At 40.6% G+C, this 12574-nt stretch overlaps 1 protein-coding gene across 1 annotated transcript in view; it reads right to left on the bottom strand.

The window, feature by feature from the left end:
• Nucleotides 1-4788, bottom strand: part of LOC123500958 (clathrin interactor 1-like) — an 84174-nt gene extending 79386 nt beyond the window's left edge. Inside the window, exon 1 of the mRNA XM_045249504.1 lies at nucleotides 4615-4788. Within this exon, the coding sequence (XP_045105439.1) occupies nucleotides 4615-4655 (41 nt within the window). The 5' untranslated portion in view covers nucleotides 4656-4788. The remainder of the gene's footprint in view (nucleotides 1-4614) is intronic.
• Nucleotides 4789-12574: the final 7786 nt, after the last annotated feature.

Here is a 12574-nt window from a genome sequence, read left to right as displayed (position 1 = left end):
CTCATGACCAACCATGTGACAGGATGCCAGAGTTCAGCCTATACACGTTTCATACATGTCCAATTTAGAGGTTGTGGCTTATTACCACAGAAAACAGTATTCTATGACATACGGTAATCACCACGGAAACTTAATACTCTGTATTATATTAATTTGGTATCATCAATATCTTACATCAAATATATCACTAAGTAGTAAATTCCTTTTAGGTATCGGAAGTATCGGCATATATTAAGCCGATACCGATACCCAAAAAAATGGGCCGATACCGCCGATTCCGATACCGATGCATCGGTACATCTCTACAACAAATGGCATAGCTTCGAAGCGGTATGTGGTGGGATTCGAACCTATGCGTGGACGTATGCCTGATCCCACGCTCACCACTTTATCCACTACGCCACTGCCCCCCTATTACTAATTACTAATACCAATGTGGCTGTTTCTTAATACATCCTGTTTTTTAAATGATGGTGTCAGTATAACCCAACACTAAATACTAAGGGTTCCTTGAATAATTGTTGGTGTCTCCTACCCCTCCCCAACAGGAGACACCAATGTTATTCATGACTTAGATGCAAATAAAAATTAATATATATGAAAAAAATTTGATATTATGCCAAAATGTTTCCTTGTAAATGGAAAATAGTGGCCATCACTGAAAAGAAGAGATAATGACATTTATAAATAAACGGATTTAGGCTCCCATACCACGGTGAATTTGGGTTTGTTTTGTTGATGTTTACTGAAAAGTCAGTGAAGTCTTCACTCACTCCACTGTTTACAGGATTTTAACATGGTAATTATACCATTATGTGTTGTTCATGTCTTCAAACATCATTACATACACATAAAACGGTAGCAATTGAATTTTGGGAAACTGACAATGGCTCAGGGGCTGGGAGGGAAAGTAACATGTATGTGCCTGGTTATGTTGCCCCAATCACCTGTTTGCCTCGGCTCCTTTCACTCCAATTCAATTCCTCTATGTTGGGTTATGTTATGTTATGTTACGATTAGGAACAAAACAACTCGGGGAGGGGGGGGTAGGGAATTAGGGGCTTAACTCACCTAGCTGGTTGGCTCAACCAGGGAAGAATCGAGGTTTTACGGGGGGAGCCAAAAGAGGCGAGACATGGCGATCCGAAAAAAATCTAAGGACAAAAATGGCTGTTCTTTAAGGAAAATTTTGGAAAATGTAAAAATTAATAGATAATTTTTGCTGAAATTATCATAATCTAACATAATAACCCTCTAGGACACCAACCTAACCGTAACATAAACCTACCCTACTGTATTCTTGGCTGGGGGGTGCAGCCCCCCCTCTAGGACACTAACTTAACCCTAACATAAACCTAACCTAACATTTTCTAGCCGGGAGAGCTGCACACTCCCGCACCCCCCATCTAGGACACTAACCTAACCCAAACCTAACGTATCCTAGCCAGGGGGGCTGTGCCCCACACGCACCCCTCCCCCACTAGAACACTAACCTAACCTACAGTATCCTAGCTTTGTGCTGCTTTCTGATCCCCTCCTACACCGGTTCTCTTATAGCTTCACACAATATGCCCTATCTCTACCAATACCCCTCCTCACAATACCTTAACAAAAGGATGAAGGTCCAGCCTATGGGACATCTTTTTCTCGATTGTCGTTAAGTTCTGTCCTCCATGGGGACAGCAGGAGCGATGATTTACCAGTAATCATATTTGCAACCTTTACAACTAATGTCAATGGTGACCATGGCTGAACTGCGCACACAGATGTCTCTGTGCACCTGTCTGCCCAGCTGTGCCCCATCTATGAATACCTATAGCGAATTCCTATTGGCACAGCTCATGGTGTTAAAAGAGGTGGTGGCATATCATTGGACAAAAAAACTATAGACACAATAAGAATCCTATTCAGCAGTTACCCACAAACCCCAGCTACAAACAAATGCAAGTTAGTGTAGTGCTCATTTCTGAGTGTGATGGAGCTCCATGGCTTGCTGCAGCTTGCTGGACTTAAAAGAAAACTCGCTGAACACCGCAAATTCATGGACCTATTGCAGCATTATTATTTTGTGGCAGGTAGTATATATATTTACTGAAAACGTTGTAAATATTAAGAACAACAACCTAAGGGTGGCCAAATCATCTAGAGTTTATTGTACGAAATTGTAACAACCAACCAAATCATTGTGGACTTAAATTCTGTGGGTACTGGAATATTCATTTAATTACCTTAAAAAAGGTAGGAAGGATGATGCGAATAATTATAGACCGATCAGTTTAACTAGTATAGTATGTAAGATCCTAGAGAAAATCATTAAGGGTAGTATTTGGGAGCATTTAAATGAGAATAGATTAATTAGAGATACCCAACATGGCTTTAGATCAGGGAGGTCCTGTCTTACAAATTTGCTCGATATCTTAGAATATATTACCAAGGAGTTAGATGATGGAAATAGCATAGATGTTATATATCTAGATTTTAGCAAGGCGTTTGATAAGGTACCGCATAGGAGGCTAGTGTACAAATTGAGACTACATGGGATAGGGGGTAGGTTAGTTGATTGGATTAGTGAATGGCTTTCTGATAGGAAACAGAGAGTAGTATTAAATGGGGCAATGTCTGAGTGGAAGGAAGTGGTTAGTGGGGTACCCCAAGGATCAGTGCTAGGACCTCTTCTTTTCTTGGTGTACATTAACGATTTAGATATAGGAATTAGTAGCAAAGTATCAAAGTTTGCAGATGATACTAAGATAGCATGTGCAGTACAGGGTGAAAAGGACAATTACAGAATACAACGAGACCTGGACAGGCTGATAGCATGGGCAGACAGGTGGCAGATGGAGTTTAATTCTAAAAGTGTCAGGTTATGCATTTAGGTAAAGACAACACAAACTTTAACTATGAGATGGAGGGATGTTGGCTAGAGGCAGTAGAGGAAGGAAAGGATTTAGGAGTAGTGATAGACAGGACTATGAAATTTTCAAAGCAATGTTTAGAAGCAAGAAATAGGGCAAATAGGATCCTGGGTTTTATAAATAGAAATGTTAGTTATAAAAGTAAGGAAGTGGTGCGTAGCTTATATAATTCCTATGTTAGGCCCCATTTAGAGTATTGCATACAGGCCTGGTCACCCCACTATAGGCAGGATATCAACATGTTAGAAGCAGTTCAGAGAAGAGCAACTAGGATGATACCAGCTTTGAAGCGCCTGGAGTATAGAGATAGATTAAAGGAATTAAACATGTTTTCATTTGAGAGGAGATGTATAAGAGGGATATGATAGAGTTATTTAAAATGTTCTCAGATACAAACTACATAGATGTGAGATCTTTCTTTACCTTAGAGGAGGAAGTAGGACTAGAAATCATGGCAGGAAGATTAGAAAGCAAGGCTGCAGGTTAGATATAAGAAAATATTTCTTTAGTCATAGGGTGGTAGACTTCTGGAATGCATTGCCAGAGACGGTTGTAAATAGCACTAGTTTGACAATGTTTAAAACAGATTAGATAAGCACTTAAATTTATTAGATTTATAATTATGTATAGCGCTGCATGATAGTTTTATAAGAAATTTACTATAGTTAAACAAGACATGATCCCCATGTATGGGGATTACAGATTGTAGAGGAATTCGATGCAGGACTTAGCCCTGTTAATGGGCCAAATATTTAGAATTAGTATATAATGTATTGTGTACTTGTAAGTGTATCTTTAAGTACTGATGACGAGGTCGCTGTGCGACTGATACAGGATAACCTAGATGGGCCCTGGTGGCCCTTTGTTATCCTATTATTTATGTTATGTTATGTTATGTTATGTTATGTTACTATGGCCTTACAAAAGCCGTCCCTACATTAAAAACATCACAGACATGTACAGTAAGTACTCTATCACCTTGCATGGTTGTTTCTAACATCACACACATGTTGTATAGTAAGTACTTTATCATTTTGCATGCTTGTTTTAATTATTAGAAAGGAGGTTCTATTCTTGACTTTTTTCCGGAAAATGTAACTCAGAGCTGGAGTCACAGGCCTGAATCGGCCTCTTCCTGGAGTCATCTGTGACATACTTGTTTCCATTTAACCCCACCTGAAAGTCCGGCATTCCCCACAGGTTTCCAAGCTTATTGGTGGCATTTTTATATCACTATATTATCGTGCATTTTTATATCACTATATTATCGTACAATGTGTATACAATGAATTTTGTGTAGGTCTCGAGGAAAACAGCTGAAAATCGCAGGCATTAAAGTGGACTATTGTCTTCCAATGCAATCTATGTGCGAGTAATTACTCTAACTAGTGTATGTTCAAGAACAATATACTAAATATTCATAAACATAGAAGCTTTGTAAAATATCTTTTCTTGGAGGAATAAAATCCGAAAACCTTAATAAAACAATTAACAATAATGTAATGCAATGTTCCGCCCTCCAACGAGAAACGCACGTGACTCTAAATGCACATCCCTGGCGTGGGCATGTCCTAACCCATCACGCCATCCCTTCACTTGCAGTGCCTTGCCCTGCCCTCCTGCTGGCACGGCAAGGCGACCACCTGAGTGGTGAGCCAATCAGCTGAGTGACGGGATACACTCAACATTTTATACTTACACTTTTTCAGTAAGTTCTCTCACTTTCCACATGTTTAACATATTCAGTGAGGTTTGCGCTACGTTGTTTGAGTCTCCGCAGGTGTAGCGATTGCGAGGCTGCTGCGTGTGTCACTGAAATCTGTGAGACCCTTCACTTTCCCTCAACATGGCCACCACAACACGTCATAAACATTCGAACGTCAACAAAAATATAACCCCTTACTTTAATTGTTCGTGTTCATGATCATTCTCTTCCTTTAGAAAAAAAAAATCATAATTTCTTTCTACAACAAATATCAAATATCAGTAACTCTATGCACTCAGTTTGTGAATGTCAACCGCGGCAAATTCAAAATTTCCTTCTATGCGTAGAGATACTCAAACGAACTTACTGCCTGGGACTGGGAGGAAACCTTTCCTTCAACCTTGTTGCCACGTCTTCCAAGCACATCCATACACATCTTACACATTATGTTAAAATATAAATTGATATTCGGATAAGAAATGTAATACTTTATTTTTCGCATTAGAAGCTTTCTATTGTTCAGTTAATTTCAGTTCGAGAGCATCTCAAATCAACCTTTCGGCTCAAGTGACCTTTCGACACCAAAATCGTGTCGTTGAATATTTCTGCTTTCTGGTGCGTAAAAAAAAAAAAAAAAAAAAACCCTGGAAATCATTAGGAAACACATTTTTGTAAATTTCATTTCGCTTCCCTGTACAGCCGTATTTCCATCAATTTTATGATTTCGTAATATAATAATCTAAAGTGTCTCAATAAACATAGTTTTCAATTAAGATAATTTTCTCGTAAAAGAACACCCCAAAAAAAAAAAGAAAAAAAAAAAATTATGCGATTTTACTAATATTGTGTATGTAGTATATTTGCCTGTATTTCTGAATTTTGGGATATAAAACGATGGAAAACAGTAAAATAATACTTTTTGCTAATTCCATTTCGTTATATCCTACATTGGCTATTCTGCATCCATTTCATGTTTCTAACATAACAATATAAAATGACTCAATAAACACAGTTCTGGATTAATATTGTTTCCTTCGTAAAATAAGTGCAAAACAAAAGTTACACGATTGTGTATATTAAGGAAGGTTTAAGGAGGTTATATTGATAGCGCCTATCCCGCTGTACAAAAAAAAAAAAGTTAAGCCAGTGGGTGGAGCTTACAATCGTAACTTATGCTGGGGTCACACTACAGCTTTTTTTTTTCTTTTATTTATTTATTTATCTTTTTTACTACGACGCCCCCGAAAGTCGTATAGGCCAGTTTTCTGCGACTGCATACGTCGTAACAATTGGGAGTATTTCAGTGCAAGCAGGACACGCCAAACAAAGAACGTCCACCTTCGTTGGGGTCTGAAGGTGGATGTTCACTTTTGGTGTCGGAGGCGGCCCCTCCATACTCATGTCCAGTGGGCCTGCGATGTCTAAGGATGTTCCAAAGAGATCTTGCAATGACGATGGGACATCATATCCATCATACCCATGGTACAATAACGAAACAGGTAGACGCACAAAAGTCTTGAACTCACAGCCCTACTGGTAAGTCTTCTGAAACGCTGTTTCTGTGACGTCATCCACTCGCCTAGCCAGCTCTGATCGCGATAGTCTGCTACTCAATAAATCATGAATAATTAATATAAAACTTTTTTCTTTTCATGATCCATTAGTTATGCAGTCGAAAATTAAATATGATACACATTAGTGATTGAATGTTGATGATATTTCATAGCGATAGACAAGATATTGTACGGATAAAGACATGTCAGATAGCCTAGTAGATGTGGCTCAAAAACATTGTTAGTGGATTTTTCAAGCCATATACATTATGCATAATTGCATAATGCACATTGATTTCCTCTGATCCTCGTCGCCTTCATATACCTTCGTCGTCTTCCTCAGCACCTCACTGTTCTCTCTACATATAAAACTACAAGAGGCTAAAGGCTAATGCACGTATGAGTCTAAAGGCGATCCACACTATACAGGGACGGTCATGCTCTGTTTACGGTGCAGTCACATACTAAATGCATTTCAGTGGGGACCGTAAGCCATTGAAATACATGTAATATGAATGGACCGTGAGTGTATACCGCTATTTAAACGTGGCAATCCATTCCTTTAGCTTGGATCGGCCCTAAACTATTCACATTTCATATAAGTACTTTATTCTTGAGTGTAAACTCATGGTACAATAACGAGAGACATCAAAAAGTTATTGTACCATGGTACAGTCAGTAGCCTGTAAGGCTGGCATAGCCTGTAGATTATGGACTAGGTCTAGGCTGCTAGTAGAACTAATTTCGTTCATTAGGCATAAGCAGATTATACAATTTCTAATTTGGAGTGTTGAAACTGATCAGATTTAGCCAGTAAATCTAAGTTCCCTTACCTGTATTTTCTGCAGAAAGGCCACTTCCATTATCGTGGCCACGAAATGGCAGATTTTGATCAGGGACTGCCTCAGTTTTTAGATCCCTCCAACTCCTTGGAACTGGGGAACCTAATAACTCATTTCAAATTGCGCTTAATTTGGGCGGAACTAAAATGTTGCTCATAAACCACGGCATTATTTACGTTTACTGTGTCAGCACGATAGCATTTTTGGAGCCACTGTCTTGCGGTGGTCTTGTTCTTGGGGAATTTATAATATTTAAAATTACTAGACTTGGCAGGCGTGCATCCATACACTGCACAAGGTCTAGCTTTGCCCATACTAACAATAAGAAATTAATATTAAGGCACATGAAACATACAATCCAAGATCAAATTCTGCCACACGTGTACACTCACTCGAAGATATGGAGTTGTTTACACGACCGGATGACGTCACTGAGTCAGCTGGTGGTTCCAATAATGTTCTCGTGCGTCTACCTATCAAAAAGTTATTGTACCATGATCATACCCTTCCTCTGTTCCATTGTCTTCAGTAGGTAAACAGGGGTTATCTATTTATTTTTTATATTTTTAATATATTTTTTTTACAGGCGATAATGCACGAGCTGTCACACTGGCCACGATGATTCTAGTTGCAACGTTTTCGTGCGTTACTGCCATATGTATGTTCAAAGACCAGTCGCAACTCAGTATTTTAAAGATTTTTCACTCGTTCGATGTCGAACGATGTCGTTAATTCCCGACGTCAGAAAGTGCTGGAAAGCTGCCAGATTCGCCAGATAACTTAATTTAGCACATTCAACTCGGTATGCTGGAAAAAAAAAAATCACGTCATATATGTGCTATCAAACTAAGTAATAAATTACTAGGAACATCTCTAATCAGCTTCACCAAGCACAAAGAACGTAATATGGCAAAACGAGCCAAAAATGCTTGGTTCATGGTCTCAGTTTTGGGACACTTCATCACCTTGAGAGAATTACATTATGTACCGAGTAGCAGTACTGGAGTGGGATTATTACCCGCTATTAGGGTATTTATTTAGTCCAAATCCTCATCTTCCCTTTCATATGTGTAGCTAGGAATTCTTATATAGGGAGTCCCTGTAGGGGGAGAAGGGAGATGACGTATGGCTGCGTGCGCAGTCATCATGGCTGCCACCTTATAAGGTGAGGAGCGTGGTGGCTTCGCCCTCAGAACATCACCCCGCTCTCGTCTCGAGGTACACTCTCCAACATTCTCCAGGAAGAGCTGCAATACGCCACGTGGTCTGATAAGAGCAACTCATGAGATAATCACTATGTTACAACACCGTTCCTGTGGAACCTTCTGCCACTTCAAGCACAACAGGCCCAACCAGGCAGAGAGACAGAGAGAGAGAGAGAAGCAGGACGCCGCGAGGAATGGGCCGCCATTCTTACCTCTCGGGACGCCACCACACGCACCCTCACGCCCTCTCATCTACAGCTGAGTTACCCACGGTTCCCCCACCCCATAGGTCTCCCATCTTATAGGTAGGCTAGGTAGGAAGTTATCTGACTGTGATGAGTTGTTATTGAATTAAAGGGTCTATTTTGTTAAGCTTGGTGTGTTCATCCCTCCCCCCCTTGGATTCGTTACATCTTTCTTTGCTCCCCTTACTCGGCCTAAGCTCCACTTAGGCCCAGTACTAGAGACTGAGCCTCACGAAGGTCCAATATACATTATTTTCAGTAAGCAAGCACATTTCATTGGTTCAAGATAATTAATTAGCAATCAAATCCAGAAAATGTGACGAATATCAAATAAACACGATGTTTTGGTGCAAAATCATTATATGACTTCAGTGAAAGATTGTCCGTTCCGTTCCAGGTTTCTACCTGCTCCCCACCGGTTATAGGCAAACAGTTCAGGATCTAGATGCGATGCTGACGGTCCTTTGCACCAATCTATGAAGTGCTTTGAGCAGATAGCATGGTCCTTGGTAGCTCTCCACGTCGGGCCTCGTTTACATCGTGTCTCCCATAATCTTCTTCGAGCCGCGTCTTTCTTCCTGGGAAACACAGTCCATCCTTTCACGCCTTGGTTTTTCTTTTTTGATATAGAATTGCAGTCAGCTACAGCACATGTATAAACCAGCATTCTGTTCCAGCTCTAAGAACATTCCACACTAGGGTGACCAGATTTCTGACACAAATTCCGGGGACATTTTCAGTTCAGGGAGGTAAAAACATGGTGTTTTTGCACTGGAAAAACTAAAACGGTGACACTATCCGTACCATTTCTAAACCAGCAATCAAAAGTTTCTCTCGCCTTATTTACCCAAGTTGCAAAGAAAAAAAATCTCTACCTGATGAAATATCTGAGATCATGAACACCCATTTGCTGTTAAAATGTGTCCGCTATACACTTCACCGTCTTCACGGAAACTAAGGCCTTCTCCTTATTCTTGACATTCTAAAACAGTAATGATAAAAGGACATAATTATCATAATCAAAAGGAGTAGTTTTTCAAGGCATCAAGTGATCTTTCAGTTACAGAAAACCGGGGACAGCGGTAGCCGGGGACAGGTCACTGAAATCGGGGGACTGTCCCCGGAAACGGGGGACGTCTGGTCACCCTACTCCACACGAGCTTCCAAACAACCGCGGGCCGCGAGGTTGAGCTTGAGCTTGAGCTTGAGTTGGGAGTCACCCAGCACTTGCTGTCGGTGTAGCTTTTGGATTGGCGTTCTCCCATACACACCTGGAAATGGAAGAGTGGGACAGGAAGTCTGAAGCATTAATGCTTTCCCTCCCTCCCCCCTCCCTCATCATTCATCACATTCACACCTGTTCTCCATCCCCTTCCTTGTCCCTGAGGGGTCCCTGCCTTTCAATCATTCTCATACGTTCCCTCCAGGCACTCTCTAAGAAATCTTTTACACCCTCAATCACCCGACCATTTACCTGTCTCTCAACACACAGCCCCAGCAGGCACTCCATCCATTCCCTAGCATTTCTCTCTCTCATCTCACTACATGCTTCTACTCCTATCTCTTCTGTCACTATACCTAACATCCTGTCTCTTGCACACCCATACCCCTCACACTCCAACATCAAATGTTCTACTGTCTCATCCACACCCGTCTTGCATACCTCACACACCTTGCTTTCTCCATTCTTCCACCTATACACCCTGCTGTTCACCTCCAGGGACTTGGTCCTGGCTCTGAACAGCAGTTCCACCCCGCGGCTCCCATCATAATAACTTTCACGCCTAGGCCGGTCGTTTCTTCGATACCATTCTAGCGTTGTCTTCTCACTCATCCCCCTCCTCCACTCTGCTTTTCCTTTCTCTTCCACACGTCTATTGATTTCTCCCTTACTCGCATCTACACTTCCATGTCCTATGGCTCTTCTAACAAGCATTCCTATTTCACCCACCCAAATTTCTATATTAAACGACTCCTGTGCCCACTGCCCATACACGTTCTATTCGTACACCTTTTTTGCCCATTTACTCCCATCCATCCTCTGCAGTCTAACCCTATACCTCAACACTGCCTTAGCTAACCTTTCCCTAAATGTACTCCATCCCATCCCTTTGAGAGGACACGGTGTTCCCGAGTTCAGTTAGTCTTTTCGGTTTGATATGCCTTCGGCCGCAAAAATGTTGCTCTACCAAGATTATTACAGAATGTATTCCTTTGTAATATTTAGAGGAGAAACAGTGCTCTCTGTTGAACTATATGAAAAAATGTTTCAAACCAAATATGTAGTTGAGACTAGTAAAAAATGCGAGCGCATTGAAACCGCGACTGTGAGTATTAAGCTTATAATAACAGTTTTGTAGAGTGTGTATTACCAGATCATATGGATAAAGTTAGGATGAACACTTGGAATTAATGTTTTGCAGTACAAAGACTCAATACCTCAAGATTTATTATGATATTAATTTTAGAATTGTCTCTTGCGAGCTGGCTGGCTGTATACCGAGTCGCGTATTAAAACAGCCTGCGATCAATGGCAACCCATGAATATCCGACGTCGGGAATTAGCAACACGTACGTCAACGTACGTTATATCATACGTCATCATACGCCTGATGAAATGGCTTTGCTTGTCGTGAATCTCTTCCCTACAGTCATAAGCAGCGCTCAATTGTCGTAATGCTTTTACGATGTCGTGTGACAACAAGGACAACTTATTAACGTACGACTTAACTTACGACATCTTATGACAGGCCAAAAGCCTGGCGTCATTGCTGCGACAGCAGAGAGAGAGAGAGAGAGAGAGAGAGAGAGAGAGAGAGAGAGAGAGAGAGAGAGAGAGAGAGAGAGAGAGAGAGAGAGAGAGAGAGAGAGAGAGAGAGAGAGAGAGTATTTTGACGTGTTAATTAAGTAATTGCTAAACATGCACCAAGAAAAATCAACTTTCAGGCCAAGTTTCACCTGATATACAGTTTTGGCTACTTATCCTTCATTAAAGTGTTTTATGAAAAAAAAAAAAAATATCTCGATGGAAAATTTTTTTTTATTCGTCATTTTCCATTATTTTGCTTCAAAACGATATAAAGGATAAAAACAAGCTAATATAGAGATAGCAAAGTAAAAGTAACAAAAACATGTTATTTAAGTAAGTAGTTTTCAGCTTTTTTTGCACCAGAACTCTGAAATGCAGGTAAAACACACTATTTGTTTAAGGAAGTGAAATATGTCAAAAATGGGTTATTTTGGAGTATTCCAGCATTTTATGCACGAAAACTCAGAAATGCAAGCAAAACACTATATTTGTTAAAACGTGTTATTTATGTGTTTTTAGGGTGTTTTATGAAAAAAAACTATCTCGATTGAGAACATGATAAGAGTAGGTAGGATAAGTCAGTGGGAAATTGAGAAGCTTAGACTAGAATACCGGATGCATGAAAAACAAATGCAACTACAGGCAGAAAAAGAAGCGAAAGAAATGCAACTACACGCAGAAAAAGAAGCGAAAAAATGCAACTACAGGCAGAAAAAGAAGTGAAAGAAATGCAACTACAGGCAGAAAAAGAAGCGAAAGAAATGCAACTACAGGCAGAAAAAGAAGATAAAGAGAGAGAATTTCAGTTACAACTTAAAAAGCTATTTTAATAACCCAATAATGTAACTGACATACACATATTGATATAACATGAAACACATGAAACTGACATACACATATACATATAACACATAAATAAATATAACAAAGAACCCAACTTAATACCTAACAATAATACTAATCCTATATGGAGGCAATGTGCAAAACACGGGACGAGGGGAAGTGATACTTATGAGGTGACGCAGTGGTGGAGGCCTGGACCTCGACTCATTTCCAGAAAGCCGGGAGCTCGCTTAACACTTCCGCTTGAGTCGAATTGGGCCGCGTGAATCCAACTTCGGGACAGTAGCGGGACTTCATAAGACAGTGACGTGGAGGGTTCATGAGACGGTGGCGTGGAATTTTCATGAGACGGTGACGTGGAAGGTGAGGTGGAGAGGTGGCGAATGAGGTAGTAAGCGGAGGAGGTGATGGTAGTGGAGTATGTTACGGGCGAGCCGTAACATTTCCTCCCCCCTAA

This window comes from Portunus trituberculatus, unplaced genomic scaffold (assembly GCF_017591435.1).
Source record: "Portunus trituberculatus isolate SZX2019 unplaced genomic scaffold, ASM1759143v1 PGA_scaffold_522__18_contigs__length_968829, whole genome shotgun sequence".
Classification (NCBI taxonomy): Eukaryota; Metazoa; Arthropoda; class Malacostraca; order Decapoda; family Portunidae; genus Portunus; species Portunus trituberculatus.
This window is presented reverse-complemented; position numbering and strand designations above follow the sequence as displayed.